General features: G+C 40.9%; 1 protein-coding gene across 2 annotated transcripts in view; it reads left to right on the top strand.

The window, feature by feature from the left end:
* LOC138033139 (endoribonuclease LACTB2-like) overlaps positions 1 to 20,000 on the top strand; it is an 85,393-nt gene that overhangs the window by 48,216 nt on the left and 17,177 nt on the right. For both annotated transcript variants that reach the window (XM_068880907.1, XM_068880906.1), the window contains one exon: positions 19,171 to 19,252. In XM_068880907.1, the coding sequence (XP_068737008.1) occupies positions 19,171 to 19,252 (82 nt within the window). The remainder of the gene's footprint in view (positions 1 to 19,170; positions 19,253 to 20,000) is intronic.

The following is a 20,000-nucleotide window of genomic DNA, read 5'->3' as shown; positions in this document are numbered from 1 at the left end:
GACCCCTTTCTTTTCCCCTTTTCTTCCCCCCTTTTCTTTCATCGCTTTCATTCCACAACTACCCCCATCCGCTCCTTTTTCCGACATTTTTGAGATCAACCGAGCAGTGTTCTTAAAGTCACTGTCATGCATAATTCTTTGAGCATAGGCAAAGTGGCGTCAATCACCTGTTTTGTGTTTGTTCCCAAGTGTTTTTCTATGCATGAACATCTGAGATGGCATACAGTACCCTTCAAGCAGAGGCTTTTCCCTTGTAAAAAAGTAAAGTAAAGTGGTGCATTTATATAGCGCCTTTATCACAAGTGTCAAAGGCGCTTTACAATACAGGCGCAAATTGCAGCCACTTCTAAGCAGTCTGTGCATGCTGGTACTCATTTTACTGACCTCGGAAGGATGGAAAGCTGAGTGAACTTCAGCGGGAAAGAAGGTCGCCAAATATTCCACTCTCGGCAGAACCGGGAATGGAACCCGGGACCTTAGGGTTGGAAGGCAGAGATCTTACCACTGCGCCAACCCTTCCGCCCTCATTTCCCATTTATTTTGTCTCTAATCTCTTGGTAGTTTGGTTTTTGCGTTGGTTGCTTTGTTTGTACACCAGAACAAATTCATTGTCACATGGTTGAAGACTGACAGAAGGAAAGCTCTGTGGTTCTATCCGTCTCCTCCCACAGCACGGTTCTGTTTATTTGAAGGGAAAAGTTCGAATCGTTCCCATCTACATTTCAGTGGATCATCACTTGCAATTCAATATCCTGCGTTTCTGATGAGTTCCTCTTCACACCTATTGCTGAAGTCTATTTTTCTTTCTTACCAACGATTGTTAAACAGTGAAACAATAGATTCACTTGAGAACACGAGCGAATTCAGGACCCTAGTTCTTCAAATGCAAAGTGATAATACTTCCCATGCTCAAATCAAGTCGAAAATTTGGTATAATTGTTCGGAAAACACTTATCTTCAACAAAAGGTTTTATCTTATAAAGATCTTTGCTCATGTAAGAACATAGCAAAATTTGGTTTTATCAAACGTTTTGGAAAGCTGACGTTTCGAGCCTGACTTGCTGAACCTCTGCATTACGTCTACCTACTTTCAGTACAATGGTAAACACTACAAACAGTTACACGGAACAGCTATGGGTTCACGGGTTTCCGTTGTTGCGGAAAACTTTATGCGAAGCATCGAGGAACAAGCCCTCGCAAGTTGCGAATGAACACGCTACGTTGACGATACTTTCACAGCTCTACACAAAGACGAAAGCGACGATTTTCATGAACATCTCAACAGACAAAACGCCCACATTCAGTTTACCAAGGAGATCGAGGATGATGGTAAGATTCCTTAGAAGCCTAGAAGGTTGACCTGGCAACATTCTTGAGTGCGGTCCAGTCTTGTGCCCTTTCTTCCAGTTTCCTGATGCGTTGACTTTTCAAGGGAACCTGGTTTTCCGTGGACCTGGCCTGTTTGTTCTCAGTAACCTCAGAAAGTAGTTTATGTCCCTAGCTCACTCGAGTCACATTGGCCTGGGGGGGGAGGGGGGGGGGTGCCTTCACCGACTTTGCAAGTGCATGTCCTGGCCCGGAATGAGCACCCAAATGAAGGACTTTGTGGGTCAGTGTGACGTTTGCCTTACACATTGCGACTCACAAGTTTATGAACCATTACTTCAACATGTTCCGCTTCGCCCTTGGGCCAAGGTTGCTGCAGACATCTGTTTTCACTCAGGCCGAGCTCTGCTGGTTGTTGTCGACTATTTCAGAGGTTGATTCCCTTTCGTCTGAAACCTCCAAGTTGGTGATCAGAAGTCTAATGGCCACCTTTAGCCGATTTGGAGTGCCAGATACACTGGTCACGGATAATGGGCTTTGCTTTGCCTCGTCTGAGTTCGCAAAAGTTGTAGACCAAGGGAACTTTCAGCATGTTACTTCAAGTCCCCGTTACCCGCTAAGTAATGGTAAGGCCGAGAATGTTGTTCGTACTGTTGAATGTCTGTTCATGAAGTGTCGAGCCGCAGGTGTTAGTGAATTCCAAGCTCTCCTGGATTGCCGTAATACACCGAGTAAGGGCATGAATACCGGCCCTGCACAACGTCTTCTGGGCCGCCGCTGTAAGACTTTACTGCCAAGTTGCGGAAGTCTTCTAACGCCTGAATTTAGCCTTGTCAACAACACTGCTAAACTGTGTGCTCAGAAAGATTATGAGCACAGGAACTTCAATCGTGGCAAGCACGTCCTTTCCCCTGTGAAGACTGGCGAAACAATCCGCGTCCGTTCACCTTCGTTAATATGGAGACCAGCTGAATGTCTCAGAGAAGTGGCTCCCCGATCGTGCGAGGTCCTAGTTGAAAGAGTGGTTCGTCATTGAAATCAAAAGGACATCTGGCGAACTGCGGAACCACAGAATACACAGACTTCTGAGGAAGTTGAACCCTTTGCTGAAGTTCAATGGGCTCCTGTTGCATCGCCAGGTCCTGTTCCTGAAACTCCTTTGGTTAACCCTGTGTTGTCTCCCATTGAAACTGATTGTGTGGGTGAATCCGCATCACCATCTTCTGTACCTGAAGATACAGCCCAGCCGCTTAAGAGATCCACGAGACAAAGAAGACCTCCTGCACGTTTCAAGGATTTTATGATGTTGTGACTGTTTCAGTCGTGTAAGAACATCTTAAAACGCTGTAAGGATGTGTGCCTTGCAGACATTGTCACAGTGAAATCTCAATGACTTGGTCCAGAATTATTTATTTATTTATTTTTTTTTTATTTTATTTTGTTTTGTTTATTTTATTTTCTTTCATTAACAGAGAAGATGTGTCAATATCTATATATTATTTTCTTTCGTTAACGGGAAAGATGTGTCGATATCTATTAGCATATTTAGTTAACATTTGGTGCGAACGAATACCCTGCGTGGTATGTACCCGGTTGTGCATATTTAAGTCGTCTGTAATTTATGTGTGTGTCAGTTTCATCCCATCTTGGCTGTTATCAAGATGTCTTAGAGGAGTTCAATGAAAGATGTTTAACGTTTCATTAACAAGACGCATGCTACTGGTTTGTGACTCACACCACAGCTTAGCAGACGAACATAAGTACTTAGACAACATTTTCACTAAGAACAACTACAACTGCGACTTCGTTACACTCAACACTTACATACAGACCCTAACACAACAAACACTAACCTGACACCGACCAATACAGTGACTAAACCCTACATCAAAGGAACTTCTGAGGTTATCACTAGGATCCTACAGCCTTACAAGATCCGTGTTGCTCATAGACCCATCACTATCTTACGAAAACTGCTGACTAACATCAAAGACAAAGACCAACTTAAGGACAGACAAGGAGCAGTTTATAAGATCAAATGCTGCGACTGCCAAGCCACTTATATCAGTGAGACCAGCAGAAATTTGAACACTAGACTGGCTCAACATAGGGAAACAACGAGGAACGGTGCCATCAACAATAACATTGCTGAACACCATCTACACACAAACCACAGATTTGACTGGGACTCTGCTGCATGTGTTAGCTACAGCACTAACTACTACCAACGGATCGTACTGGAAAGGCGCTTTACTAACTTAGAACAGACACCAATAAATCGATGCCTACAACTTCCCGCACCCTACAAATGACTCATCAACGACATCAACAGACAAACAACACACTGATTTACTCTATCACAGTACTGCCCAACGTATTCTACGATACACATACAGACCTTAGACCCATACACAGATCGAAATGCACCAATCCTTGTTTAGTCTTCCCAACCAATTGCATCTAGTCTCAACTGACAGTCTACCAATAACATCACGAATAAGTTCACCAATGACATCTACGATTGAAGTTCTTATGGTGTCTACTTCATGCACTTCCGATTTTAGAGTTTTTAAACGTAATTTGAAGACTCATCTTTTTGAAAAAGCTTTTTCTGATATTGTATTGTAATTTATAGACTAGATAATTATTCATTCGTGTAATTTTGATTATATAGTGTTATATATTGTTCTATTATTGTAAGGCGCACTTGAAAACTGCATAGTTGAATTTGCACGGTATAAATAAATTTTATTATTTTTTATTATTATTATTATTACTGACATCACACAAATCACCTGACTGTGAAGATGACTCAGGTTGTCGAAATGTCTGCATGCAGTCAATGTCATCTCAAACAGTCCTTCTTAGGACTACACTCACCCAGACGATCGTACTACACTTAATTAAGACTTAAATGCACTCCTAACAAGAAAGTTAACTATGTTTTTGTTACCTTTGAATGAACTGCGTTGTTAGAGGAAATATATGCAGGTAATTTTGAAGTTTTTGAGAACTACATTTTTGACTGCAAGGTTTTGTGAATGGTGGGTGAGGGTCAATGGAATTCTGTTGCTTTCTTTGTTCTGTGACATTTCTAGTGGGGCTTCTCGATTGATTTCTTGGGCACGATGTTTGCCCGTAGTGACAGTGCAGTCAGGGTTGCCACGTTTTTTGAAAAATTGGCACATTTCCTAGCAGTCATCGATAAAACGTTTGTAAAGATCAGGTTTTGGTCTGTTGTAGATAGAAAGAATTCGTGTTCGATATAGCCTAGGAAAAGGTTGACATATCCAGCTCCCATTTTGGTTCCCATTGTGACACCGTTGATTTGTTTGTAGTAGCTGTTGCCAAATGAAAATAGTTGAGTGTGAGAACCAGTTCGGCGAGACAAAGTAAAGTTTCCGAGCTTGGTTTTTTAACAGGACGTTGGTTCAAAAAATATTTCAGTGCTAGGAGGCACTAGTAAAAATGTGGATGGCTAGAAACTAGAAATTAGTTTACTTTTCAATCGCTGCGACCTCCTTTATTCCTCGCAATTAAGATGCCAAAACACAGGATGCCAAACCTCAAGACACTCACCGAGGAGCTATGCCAGAAAATCGTAATCTACCTCTATTCTTTTCTTTCCATTTCTAGTAATTTAGCATTACGTTAGCCATGCACATTTTCAGTCAAAGTACATTCTGTACTCCCATCAATTTCATCAGCTGGTGTCTCCAACACAAAGTAATTTCCAAAGGTTCCCGTTGCACTTTCTCCAATGTTTCCAACTTCAATCAAATATACCTTCACGAAATTAAGCAAACCCAAAACACTTTGGGAAGTAAGATCAGAGCCATGTGCTCTAAAGGCAACAAACTGAACAAGCAATCATCAAATGTCGCCCTCAGCTCTCCATTGTATGTCCCAGCCTTACTATGATCTATTTTCATCAAAATCCAGGCTCTCAACTCCAAACTCTTCAACAACTTGAAACAAACTAAACCAAAAATCTTATATTGTATGAGCTTAATTGGTACCAATAAAGACTTTACAAAAGAAATTAACCAAATACTGTACAACTTTATTTGGAAAGGCAAAGATAAAGTGAAACGTGTTTCTTTGATAAATAACATTAATGAAGGGGGTCTGAAGGTGCCTCATATTGAATCTATGATTAACGCGCAGATTAACGCCCATATTTCCTTGAGTTGCTGACAATACGAGCCGCGAAGTTTTGTACAGCTTGGATCCTACTTAAGTTGTACTCAGAGGTGTTGCTCCAAACATTACAACAATATTATAGCTTGCTAAGGCATTAAATATAATGGTTAAGGTGGTTGAGTCAAAAACATGTTTAATTGGGTTAATCTGGCCTAGGTGTGCCATGCAACCGGACGCTGTTGAAGCTATGTGATCATTATATGTCAAGCAGGGATCCAGAATGACTCCCAGATCCTTAGCAATGGTAGCCGGTGTAATTACCTTTCCTAACAAAGTTGGACGAAAATCCTCTACTTTGCTGACCATCGCTCTGCTGCCAAAGATAATTAACATAGTTTTACTAGGGTTAATAAGGAGATGATTTCTAAAAGTCCAGTTACTTATTCTGCATAAATCTTCATTTAATTTGGCAATCGCGTTTGCCTGATCCTGTAGGTTGAAATTTAATATCAGTTTAGTATCGTCGACATAGCACTGAGGGGAACTGTGGTGTGAATGCTAGGAAGATTGGTAGTGTAGATACTAAAGAGCAGCGGTCCCAGAATGCTTCCTTGTGGCACTCCACGAGTCATAGGAAGTTGGGCTGATGTAGCATTATGAATTTTAACAACTTAGTAGCGCACCTGGAGATAGCTGCCAAACCATTTGATAGTGGTAGGTGACAATCCAATGTCCTGAAGCTTGGACAGAAGGATTCTGTGGTTAACACTATCAAAGGCTTTGCTCATGTCAAGCAACGCAGTGGCTGTTAACTGTTTCTTATCAATGGCTTAAAGGATTGCATCAGTTGTTTGTAAGATAGATGTCTCAGTAGAGTTCCACTTCTTGTTACCGCACTGTTTGGGTGACAGACATTGGTTTGTTATTAAAAAGGACGTTAGCTAATCATGGGCAACTCTCTCACAAATCTTTGAGAGCACAGGTAACAGTGAAATAGGCCTGTAATTGTTAGGAATGTCCCAGTCGCCATCCTTCAAAATAGGTGTCACTTCCGCAATTTTCCAAACGTTGGGGAATTGAGCAGAAAGAAAGGTGGCATTACTTAATCGATGTGATTGAAGGTAGAAAGGCAGGTAGACAGTCCTTAATAACACGAATTGGGATCTTGTCTATTCCAGGGGACTTAATTGTTGCCACAGATTCGATAATCTTTTGTACTTGGCTGATGTTCACATTAGCGTCGAAAACAAACTGTTGAGACACAGGTCATTCCCGAGGGGTAAACGAGGAACCGTGTGCTTCACACTGGAATTGTTCAGCCAGAGTGCTGATTTTCTGAATTGTATTCTTACCAATGTTTACAAAGAAGTTATTGGATTCGTTGGCCACAGTGTTTACGTCCAATGAAAAAGAACTCTGCGAAGCAGATTTTTTACGAATACAACTACAAATGACTTTCCACATGGTATTGGTGTTCCGGTTTTCTTTGATTTGTTGTTCCATAAATTCCTCTTCAGCAAGGCGAATTTTCCGTTTCTTTTGCCGAAAATAGCTCTTGTAGCTCGTCCAAGCCAACGGATCTTTAGTTTGTTTGACCTTATGTTTCCAGCCATCTCTTGTTGCCATTAGGTCGTGAAACTCATCGGTGATGTAAGGATTCGGTCGTCCTCGCAGGCAAATAGTTTTTAAAGGTGCATGTCTATCCAAAATCTCATTAAACAACAAATTAAAGGGGTGACGTTTATCGTCAAAGGTTTCCAGAACTGACAAGGATGTCCTTGTGATTTCATTATTAAATCTCTCCGAGGAATAATTTTTGAAACTTCTGATAGTCATAAACGTGGATGGATTTCACTGCTTTTTCAGCCTCAGCGTTAACATGAACAAGATCGTGATCACTTATTGATGATGGTAAAACTTTAGCTTCAGTGATGTACTTTGCTTTTGACACAAGAATTATATCTAGTAAAGCTTGGCTTAAATTGTATGTACGGCAGAAGTTCACAAAAGCTTGGGAATCGACTAGTTCAGGCTGTAACAAATTACAGTTCATGTCCCCAAGTATGTAGATCGGTTTGTTCAGAAGAGATGCAGAGATTAGGCTAGCACCAAGGTCAGTGTCGAGTGACATAGTTGGCGTTCCAAGAGGCCGATAGGTGGTGCAGACAAGAAATGACTTTAAATTTGTCGCACGTAAATGCACACTCCTCCGCCTCTCTTGTTTTGGTGATCGATTCTATAAATATCATACCCAGGTATTTCCATCTCCAGATTAGATACAGCATAGTCTAGCCATGTTTCAAAGATTGTAAAAATATCAACGTTATGTGATGTGACGGTGTCCTTCACCTGAACAAAGTGCCCTCTGTTCTTGAGCAAACATACATTAAGATGCGCAATTTTAATGTTGTTGTTGTTGTTGACGGACTCTCTTTAGAAGGCTATTAGGACCTGGATTCACTTCGATGTCATGTACCAGTTTAATAACTGGATGAGAGACTGAGTTGCTACACAAGGTGGTTGGAGGAGTGAACGGCTTGACCTTGGCCGTGAGAGTGATCTTTGTAGGATTCCGCCAGATTGGTGCGAAGAAATGCTCGAAGTTAGGATACAACAAAACCTTCATTTCCAATGTAGGTTTGATCTGGTATTTGCCCTAACGGTAGTATAGATATTTTCGCAGCTATTCCATTGCAGTTGGGATTGTAATAGATGCTGATAGGGAATAAAAAAGCTTAAAAACTTCAGAGCTAAAAGTAAACCAGCTAACACGTGCATTATGCTAATGCATGAAAAGGATATATGTATGGGTATAGTGCTTTAAATATTGTTGGTATCGTTTTGTAAGTAGTGTAAGTATTGTATTTTGTATTGTAATGCGAATAGTGTAGGTATCATAGTGTAAGAAGTGGAGGTATCAGAACATAAACAGTGTGAGCATTGTATTGTAAGTAGCATGGTTTTGTCGTAATGCAATAAAAATAAAGTAAAATAATAATTAAAAAGAACAAACTAAGAACCACAAGCTAGAAAACCTCATGAATCCTCAAGAAAACAGGGTAACACCTCTCGAAAACCAGAACCAAAACACTGCAGTCTTAATTCCAGAAAGTCTACCACTTTGGGACGCTGAAAAATCTGTTCTTAGCAAAGGCCTTAACTTCGTTCCTATAACAACCCGACAAACTCACAACCAAACAAGATGTCGAAAATTTTCATTCAACTACAAGCATTTTACCATGTAAAACAAGACCTATCAGACACTACAAAAGAAGACGTTTTTTAAACACTAACCATGCGTAAATCAAAATGGACTCCACCGGAGGGCCAATTCGCATCAATCAACTTTTTCATCAAAATATGCCACTGTGATGTTCATAAACTAAACTTCCATCAGAACACCAAACTTTCCAGCCTTTCTAAGAATGGACTGCTCTCATAAATCTCAAAAACCGGAAAGACCTTGTCATCAAAGCAGGCGGCAAAGGTGGCGCAATAGTTGTTTGGCGCATCTACCAACAAGAAGCAATTCGGCAACTTTCGGACACCACTTTTTACACCAAAATCAACAAAGACCTAACATCCACTAACCAAAAAATTGTCAAAAAAACCATTCAGGAACTCATAACCAAACAAGAACTACCGCTCAACAACCAAAATCTCATCATCAATGCTCCTAGGACCTCATGCATTTATTTCAAACCTAAAATTCACAAACCCAACAACCCAGGCTATCCAATTATTTCAGCATGCAGTTGCCTAACTGAACTTATCTCGAGCTATTTCAACAAAATCATGACACCCATAATCAAGTCACTACCTTCGTACATCAAAGACAGCAACTGTGCACTTGATATTTTCCGTACTTTCAATTTCTCAGGCGAAAGCAAAATCATTTTCACTATGGACATAACATCTTTATACACTGTAATCTCCAAGAATGAAGGCCTCCAAGCACTCAAATGTTTTTTGAACCAACGTCCTGTTAAAAAACCAAGCTCGGAAACTTTAGTTCGTCTGGCTGAACTGGTTCTCACCTTCAACTGTTTTTTATTTGGCAACAGCTACTACAAGCAAATCAACGGTGTCGCAATGGGAACCAAAATGGGAGCTACAATCTTAGACAAAAACCTTGAAACAGTTTGAACATTCTCGCACCGTTTTCGTCCCCCTCCCTTCTTCAATGTTGGTGTAGCCAGTCCAACAGTAAAATGTCGTCTCAACACTGTCAAGGGGAAAGGGGTGTTTCAAGGATTTTTGGTGATGATTGTGTGAGTTGCAAAAAGCCATCTGGTTAATATCAGACGTCATTTATTGTTAAGTAGTTTTCTTGAATAGTCCAGAAAGACGGCGCCAGCTGGGAAGATCTTGCTGTAACGTTTGTTTGGCGCAAGATAGGAAAAATATAAAATGTTATTTTAGGTCTTTAAAAATGACATATGAATGCAGCCTGGCCACAATAGTCACGGGTAGGAGAATTTTTCTTTTTACTCAGACATAAAAGTTAAGTGTGATTAGTCACACAGTTCAGTGAAAAAAGCAAGTATGGTGTACAATAGGAAAACCTCGGCGGAAGAACGAGCACTCATCAGATTTCTGTACATGGAAAGGAGGTATTCTCTGCGAGAAATTGCAGCAAAAGTCGACCGATCTGCAGCAACAGTAATGCAAGTGTTAAAAGAATTTAACACTCCTTCAACATATTTGCAAACTCTAACCCTAAGTGTCACCCACCAGAGAAGAGGAAGGCCAAGAAAGTTGTCATCCAGAGAAGAGAGACTCCTTATAAGGGCTCTACTCAAACTGAGACGTACAGAAGGTAACTTTACTGCCAAGCGACTCATGAATGAGGCAAACATCTCGGAAAGTGATATGTCAGTTCGCACTGTGGGAACATTCTTAAATAGCAAAGGGTACTTTTATCTCCACATTTGCCAAAAAGGTGAGAGAAGAGTATGACAAGGAGCTATAATTATGGACTCATAAAATTGCTTTCTACTTGGACGGAGTTGCTTTTGCACACAAGACCAACCTGCTTGATCAAGCACGAGCTCCTACTGGAAGGATCTACTGCAAAAAATCTGAAGGTCTCAACAAATATTGCACAGCGAAAGGGAGTAAAGTTGGATCTGGAGGGAAGATAGTCAAGTCTTTAGTGGCGATTTCATACAATGTAGGAGTTATTTTATGCCACGAATATGAACATATGACAGGAAATTGTTTTGCATCTTTCATTGATAACACTTTTGAGCAAATGTTTGTGGAATCAAAGAAAGGAAATACAAGACTCTTCATTCAAGACTGACCCAAGCCAGAATTCAGCAGTCGCAAAGACTGCTTTGCAACAAGTGAGCGCAAAATTGCTTAAGATACAGCCACGCAATGCCATCTTGAAATTCAGCCTTTTCACAATGGTTAACCACAGCATGTAATAAAATAAGATTGTCAACAGACCAACTTCTATTTTGACAACGGTAAACCGTTTTGACCTTTACCGCACATGATTCGACTAAGGCAAAACATGCATAGCACATAGACACAGCAGATTTCCTTTTGTGCATCTGTTGCCAAATGCAAAGTAATAAGAATTACATGTTAGTTCCAAACTATTATCAGTGATTATTATATAATATTCAATAGGATAATTGTGTAAATGTAAATTGCATTATATTTATCTGAAAACATACAGATACATATTTAATATTTTAGTCTCTGTCCTTGTGTTTCTAGTATGAGTTGTATACGCCTGTCCATGGATTCTATTGAATTGTTTATTTTGGCTACCGGAAACTGAGCAAATTGTATTTTTCACTTTTTCTTTCAATTGCGTGAAACTCTCTCGCTGTAATTGTTCCTCAATAGCACTGTCATGCAAGTCGTCACTGACTGATTTAAACATGTTCTCTATTGGATTTAGATCAGGACTGAGGCTGTTCTTGAAAATTCATTTCAATTATAAGTAATGTCTTCTACAAAGTGACTTTCAGCCGAGAATACGACTAAGGAATGCAATAAAAGGCAAAACCTAATGGTAAACCGTGCGGTTTACCAGCGTTTGTTTGCACTTTACACTCCGTCACCATCACGCAATACTGTAAAGTTGCATAATACTTTTATTGGAATATGCTGAGATTCGCCGATCCTTTGGTGGGAACTCATTCAACACTTATCCCGAACTGTTGTCATTACTGTTAGGGGACAGAATTAATTTGGCGAAACATTTGGGACAAGGCAGAACGTTTCTTTGCTCGCCAGGTGGAATCTGTGAAAAGAAGTTGAAGATTTTCCACCTTACTCGCATCATTTTGGTCTCCCGCTCATCTATGCAGCCTCCCTTAATGAACACTAACTCATGCTTGCCTGTGTCAGTGTCAGACAATGTCTTTAGCGTAGTGGCACCTCAGTGCTGGCAAATGAACTGTCTGCCCCTCCAACAGAACAAGCATATTGTGCCAAGGCAAGACCTGTGGACTCCAGCGAAAGTCATTAAGAAAAATAATCGTGGCAGATTCAGCGGCAACCCAAGCAAAATTGCTAGTAGCAGGATTACTAAATGTATTGTAGATGACATTCAACGGGTTTAGTAAAAAGGTCTTGCCACAATTGGCACTACCATAGATAAGCATATTTTGGTACTTGCCGCGTCCTTTCTCAAGTATCTTGCGCACAGCACTCTGAAATCTCCCACCTGTTAAATTATTGCGTACGAGAATATCTACTTCCAACCACTCTCCATTGCAGTTAGCGATACATGGACCATCTAGAGCTTTTTGTAGTATGTCCATCCTTGTCATTTGTTTCCTTTTAATTTTTCCTCTGCTTCCTCCATTTCCCATCCTACTTGTATGGCCTCAGCAACAACTTTACTTCCTCTGTCAGCAATGAATTGCACTAAATTTTCCTTTCCCTCTTTCATCTGTCGAGAGGCTAGAGCAAGAAGATCTAGCCTGGACTTTATTCCTTTTGCTATACCTGGCTTGATACATCGAAAATACTGAGTCGAGGTGCGTTCAGTTTTCTGGTTTTCTTTGCTTTTCTCTTCATTCCACCGCATTCCGTCATTGTCAGACTGGCCTCTTGTGTTCGAGGTGGGGCGCTAGCTAGCTGTTGATTAAATCTGGATGATTCACAGACTGAACATACTTGGGATCTTCTTTTGTTGTGTATCTCAGGGCGCTATAATAATTGGAGTGAACAGACGAAAAATTCACTTGAATAGAATGGTTGTCATCGAGATAACTTCACACATGCAACCATCGGTGTGGATGCAACAGCTTTACTACCATGTGGTAATGCGTCCCACCTGAAGAATGCTGCTCTTGACTACAAACCCACTGCACAATATCAGCTAACCCGCTCCTTGTCTCATTGAATGCTTTCACCACCATTCTCTCGTCTCTCGTTTGAAAATTTTTAAGATTGGCTTGACTGTAAGTAATTAAATACACGCTATGCACTTCGCGATGCAAAAGCCTCTCTCGAGATCCCACATCGAGCTCTTCTGAACATGCATTGTCCTGCAAGTTTTCACTTCCCTGGTTACTTTCCTCCACTGACTTGTCTTCAATACTCTCAATAACCCTAACCCTAACCCTAACCACTTTACATGCTCCACAAATGTCATCCATTGCATAACATCACATTATGCAAGACCAACATAGGAAAAACAGGGAGATGATTGACAGACCACTGTCATAGATGCATCAAAATCAGTTGCACTCCATTTTAATCTTCCTGATCACTCCCATCACAACATTACAACTTTTGGCCTATCCGCAAGAATCTGCAACTAAAATTCATCTTTCAACTAGGTACACTCTGTCCTCACAGAATCAATGAATGCCTCTCATTCCATTAATTTATTCACAAATTCATGTTGTCATATTTCCATCAATGGCAAAGCTCCTCCACACCCACCTAAAAACCAACCGCACCCACAATTCCTCTATTCGCCCTGACAAAGAGCTAACACTCAAAACGTCAGCTTTCCAAATCGTTCACAGTAGTAATTCGACCTTTATCAACACATTTGATGAAACCAAATTTTGCTTTTCACTCTGCCACTGACGCAGCACCACAGTTTCTTTAGAAACTAGAAATTTGTTTACCATGTAAGGAGACAATCTCGTATGAGTTATAATTGTGACAAGTTGTGTGACTTGTACCTATATAATCTTCTATTGTGATCCCATCAATCAAGTATTTTACGTGTCATTGCTCAACCATGTGCTTCTATGACTGACTTGTCTTGTCTAGAGTTTTTTCATGGAGCTCACGTTTTGATTTCAATAAATCATATCAATAATGAGGGTCAATTCCCCTACTAGAAACACCAAAAAAAGCACAGGTTTTGAAGTAAAAAGGATATACTTGGAACCGCTCTGTTCACTTAGTTTTTTCATAAAATTGTAGAATTAACCTTCAACTACAAAAACCTGGTATGTCATTTCAAAACATCCATCTCTAGTTATCCCAAACTGTCGAATTTAAGAGCCCTCTTCACCAAACGTTTCTTCTCTTATTGTGAAATCTCTATTCGGGGTTCATGCTTGATTACTCTCTTTCCATGCCTCATTACGTATGCCAAATGTCTGACCATTCTGCATGATGAGATCTGAAACTTATTCAGAGTTTTCTGTTTTACGTTTTTTTGGGGGTGGGCTGAACATGTTTTTTAAATATAATTTTAAAATTAAACGAGGCTTACCTGTAAGGTGAAGTTTGATTGTAATTCTACGAGTTGTTGATCAGGAGTGGAGAAGTCACACGAGGTAGCACGCGCTAAACAAGCAGTCAGTCTTTAAAGTAGCCAATGCTCGTGGCCAGCCCAAGCGTGAGGGCAGCGAGTAAGAATTGCATATCATGTGTGGTGGGCACGTGACTTCTCTGCTCCTGATCAAGAACTCGTAGAATTACAATCAAACTTCACCTTACAGGTAAGCCCCATTTAATTTTTAAATTCTACTTTGTAATTGGTTGAAGTCACTACGAAGTCATGTGAGATTTTAAAGTAGTGGCCATGAGCACAAGTGGAGTGCAACATATGCAATGCAGCATACTCTTCTGGTAATAATGATGCTTTAGTAATTGTAGCGTTTCTACGTCTTAGGGAAGACAACACGTTTTTTAAGATTGTAAATCACTTTACTGAAGATGAGAAAAGACTGCCTAACTGACACAAATATGCGCCTAAGTAGAATAAACAAGGACGTGTTGAATTACAACGAGCGTGACGGGATTACAATAATGTCACATTTCCCTTCCTTTCAGAGGCAATGGAAAATAAAAAAAAGAAAAACGAAAGTTACAGTAGATAAGAATACAGTCAACTCTCTTAACGGACACCTCTGTAAGATGGACACCTGTTGCTGGTCCCAGTCGTTTCTTAGGCATTTTACTATAACCAAACTCACTATAAGACGGACAACGGACACTTTGACATCATCAACGCACACTTGCGAGGTGCTGAATGTGATCACAAATTACAATTTAGGCAAGAAAAATTCTTGTACGGGACTCTTTTTAACACCAGGCGTTTAATTGACAGCTCTTATGTTGTCTTCGGAATACATACAGTACAAGTTAAAATTAAATCAGTCATTGTCCCATTCAAAAAATAACTTGGGAGGTTACAACCGAATTTTATTGTAATCTAAAACAGGTAGGCTTCGTTCAAGTAAATAACTTAAAACAAACTTTAAACAGACGCGTATTCACTGTGCACAGGTTCAGCATTATTATCTCAAAATTCCTGGGGTCATGTTACGTCGACTCTATGTAAGCCGGACACCTCTCTAAGACGGACAGCTGTAGGCGGTCCCGATGATGTCCGTCTTAGAGAGAGTTGACTGTATCTTCAATAATCTAAACGGTATGACAACTAATTGGTACTCTATATACTTATCATCATGAATCAAGTTTCAATGTCAGCTTTTTTTTTCTTAAACTGAAAAAAAAAAGTTTATTGATAACGTTCTGGAGGTCTGACAATCCTGCCACTGCACGTTGTTGGAACTGGAGTTGTAGAGGTACCACTAGCTGGACCCTGTTCTACCGTGGTCCACCGATGGTGGTGTGGGCTCATCTGGACTAACTTTGTCAGCCAGTTCCTTGACCTTGGTTTGAGCACGAGTGGGCTCATCTCGACAAACTTTGTCAGGCAGTTCCTCAGCCTTGGTTTTTGGAGTCTCTTGCGTGCGTCGCAAGTGTCTTTTGTTCCTCCTGTACACACTACTGTCCTCAGTCCTGATGCGGTACGACCTTATGTCTACCTTCTCGTCCACTTGGGCTTGCACCCAATTCTTCTTTCCCAGCTTCAGTGGTTGTACACGTACTGTGTCACCAGGCTTAAGCTCCTGTAGTTCCCTTATTCCCTTATTGTAGTGGAAGGACTGTTTTGACTTCTGTAGTTTGAGCTTCTGATCAACGTCAGGTACCTGGAGCTTTAGAAGCTTGCTTGACGTCAGTAGTAGAGTCTTAGTCCACCTACCGAAGATTCACTGACTTGGTGATGAATCTAGCATCTCAGACGGTGTGTTTCTCCAGTCGAGTAGTGCCAAGTAGGGGTCGTACTTGCTATTGATGGCCTTCCTCATTAACTTCTTAGCCATTTTGACCGCATTTTCGACCTTGCCATTGGACTGTGGGCACCCTGGAGAGCTTGTCACATGCTCGAAGTGATAGAGATTTGTAAACTCTTGCAAGTCTAATGAGGCAAACGGTTGGCCGTTATCAGAGATGACCGTATCTGGGATTCCATGTCGCGAGAAGTGGGACTTAATCTTGTTAATAACTTCCCTTGCTGTCTACGTGGTAAGTCGACCCACTTCGAAGAAGCTTGAATAGTAGTCGACAGTAACGAGGAAGTCCTTTTGGTCGAGTTCGAATATATCAACTGCCACTTTCTCCCATGGTCTTGTTGGAAGTTCATGACAGATCATGGGTTCCTTTGCTTGTTTACTGTGGTAGTTGTTGCAGGTTTCGCACCTCGCAACTTATTCCTCAATCTCTGTGTTCATCCCGGGCCAGTAAAGAACTTCGCGAGCCCTACGTAGGCATCCCTGGATACCAATGTGACTTGCATGAATCTTGGCCATCATATCACTACAAAATCTGGAAGGAATGACTATCCTTTCGACCTTGAATATGATAGCGTTTTGCAAGGTTAGCTTGTCTCTGAAGGAGAAATAATTTCCGACATTCACAGGAACTTCGTATTTCCTGGGTGGCCATTCCTATTCTTATGGTTGACTTTAACTCCCTTAGAGTGTCGTCGGACTCAGTAGCATTCTGGATGGCGGTCTGTGTCTCTTCTGATACGGGTAGATACTGTATCATGTGTACAGCTTCTGCGTCTTGCTCTGTCTCGCCTGGACTAGTGAAACTGCCATAGGCACGGCTTTGTGTATCAGCTAAACCCTAACCCTAACCCTAGTGCAGCATATGTTGATGCACTTATCTAGGGTTAGTTTGCCTTCAGCAAGCAGTTTCTTACGAATGCTATTGTCCCGAATGCCAATGACTATCCTATCGTGTATCAGGTTGTCCCTTAGTTCGCCGAAGTTGCTCATTTTGGCAAGGGACCACAAGTTAGTCAGATACGGATCAAATGACTCACCAGATTCCTGTTCACGTTTGTTAAACAAATACCTCTCATATGTTTCGTTTGTCTCACCAATGAAGTATTTCTCTAGGAGGTCTAAGACTTTTGCGATGTTGGTCTTTTCTTCGTCATTGTTGAACGGGAGACCGTCGTAAATACCCAACATGTCTGGACCAATGCAGGTTAGGAAGGTAGCTGTCCTGAGTTCGTTACTTTGGGTCCGAAGTCTTGAGGCTACCTCATAATTATTCCACATGCGCTTGAACTTCTTCCAATAGCCTGCTAGATTTCCTGTGAGGTCCATCTTCGGGGGAAGAGGTATCGACGCGGAGTCAACAACTTGTGGCATTTGACTAGTACTGGACCCTTCGCCTTTTTTTTGCATGATTTTATACTAGAGGCTATTGGATTCGACAAATTCTGACACCATGTAGTGTTTCTACGTCTTAGGGAAGACAACACGTTTTTTATGATTGTAAATCACTTTACTGAAGATGAGAAAAGACTGCTCAACTGACACAAATATCCGCCTAAGTAGGATAAACAAGGACGTGTTGAGTTACAACGAGCGTGACGGGATTACAATAATGTCAATACCAAAAGTGACTGATTCACTGGCCTTGATTGGCTTATCATAGAACTTGCGAAAAGTTCTGGTGTTGGCCCATCATGATGGTCTTTACTGAGTAATTGGCTGCCTTGGTAGCAGATGTGGGAGCTGCCCGGATGCTGTGAGCACCATATTTATCAATTAATACTGGCATTTCCTAGAATCTTTTTCAACCAACGAGCAATTGTATCGATAGATACGGGTTTGAAAGGTTTACTGTAACTTAATAACAATTGGGTAAAAGACCCTCTGGTTAACTTGGAAGGCTTGACATACTTCGCAAGAACTGTAATAATACACAACTTTTTGTCTTTTGCGAAAACGCAAAAATCAGGACGGCCCAGGTGTTTGCCTGGTTCGGAAATTTTTAAGTACTTTATATATGTAAAATACACAATTTGTATCAGAACGTGTGGGAAACATCTAGCGCATTTATAGTTTGGCATCTTTGGCCGGACAGAAGGGCAAGCAACATGGTGGTCTTAAGTGTCAGGAGTTGCAAACTTGGGCTCTCTGTTGGGTAAAAGGAAAGGTTAGCCTTGGTCCTTCTGAAGGTTTGGAGCTGTGAAAGCTCAAAGCTAGTATCCCCTAGCAAAGCAATAGCGTCCATGGTCATTACCACAGGCTCATTAAAAATCGACTCTAAGTGCACAGCTACATGACCCACCTTTGTTATGTTTGATTAAAGGCGGAAAAACTTGAAATCTTTCCCTTGTGCCTGCCTTGGAAACTTGCTCCAAATCTCTTTGTTAACTTTCGCGACAACAACCTTGTCACAGTTTACTGGACGGTGGTATTTCTCTTTGTTTGAGCTGGCCATCGCTAAGTTTGCGTAGCCAGCTTTTAGTAGCAACGTTTGCTAACTTGTCTGAGCCAGGTTTGGCAGTTCGCTTGGCTTCATCCATTGCCTGAACAATATTATCAAGCACATCGTCCTGACTCTTGCTCAAGTTCAATAATGTATTTTGACCCATTTTTACCTATGTTATGTCACTGGAAATGCCTGATGCTGGCAGAGGGCATGCTCTTTTCGAAGGAGATTCCGCATCATTTCCCCCTGTTTGCCGGCCACTTTATGGAGACGTTTGAGCGTTGAGCTCATTGCAAACATATTGGAGTTTAAATTCGTCAGGAGTCGGACAAGGTTTCCCTGTGGAACACCTGTGCGGTCCTCAAGAGGTCTATTGGCAAGGAGTGCAGTTTCGTCTTCTTGGGATAGTGCCTCGTTCATTTTTTTGACAGGAGCCAACTTTGTTGGCCTGACTCCTCGATAACCTAACGTAGCTGACTTCTTGCTTACTGCGCGCCATCTCACGTGACTTTGTAGTGACCTCGACCAATTACAACGTAGAATACAATATTTTAAGGTTGTCGATGTTTCCTGAACCTGGGATTTTTCAGTGCACTTGCCAATGCCTTTTATTGTTATGCCCAGGACTTTAATAACTATGGCACCTTTTATACTTGTTGTTATTATTATTGTTGTTAGGATACTCCATGGCATTTACGTAAGGCAGCAGAGAACAATGTCCATCATCATCTAACAAAGCTTGAAAAAGAAGGACATGTCTGTGAGTGCCATTTTATGTACATTCTATTAAACCCAACCATCAAGAAGAGCAGTCCCTACGATTCCATCCTTAATTTTCCCCTGTTTTTTAACTTTTCGTTGAATTATCTATAGTGTCTGGAGTGTAGTACTTCAACATTTTTTCTCTGGTAATGTATCTAGGCATTTTAGCAGGCTTTTGAATTATATGCAAAGACTTTTGGCAAAGCCAGTTGGGTCATTGTAACTAATGACGTTAAAGAAGTAACTTGCTCGAATCTCATCAGAAAGAAATGTGAAAAAGTGAAAATGTAGAGCTTTTTGTTAAGTTGTTATAGAAAACAAAGACAAATATAATGAATTTAAATGTCCTATACCTTTTTAAAAAGAAATGTTTTCAACTTAGGCCCGGGTCGCACTAGTGTAAAAAGTTGCAACCGATTTGTCAGATGTTGTCAAAAATGAGCAGAATGTACCAAATGTTCAAAGATGCTGGCACTTTAAATTTCCAAGCTCTGGACCTCGCCAAAATATGACAAGAAATCAAAAAAGCTATCAAACTGTCACTCATGATGCAAATAGCAAATGAAAAACGCGGTTAAATCAAGTTTACTTGTGATTTGGTGCCCATCTTGTTGAGAAGGCTAAGAAGTAGATGGATCCCTTGTGGCCATATGCGAGTTCCAGTGCTCTTTATATGCCATTAAGAGCGATGACTCCCGATACAATTATTTTGGTCAGCAAGAAGTCACCTTGAGTCAACCAATGTT

The sequence above is a fragment of the Montipora capricornis genome, chromosome 14 (genome assembly GCF_036669925.1).
Source record: "Montipora capricornis isolate CH-2021 chromosome 14, ASM3666992v2, whole genome shotgun sequence".
In the NCBI taxonomy this organism is placed as follows: domain Eukaryota; kingdom Metazoa; phylum Cnidaria; class Anthozoa; order Scleractinia; family Acroporidae; genus Montipora; species Montipora capricornis.
This window is presented reverse-complemented; position numbering and strand designations above follow the sequence as displayed.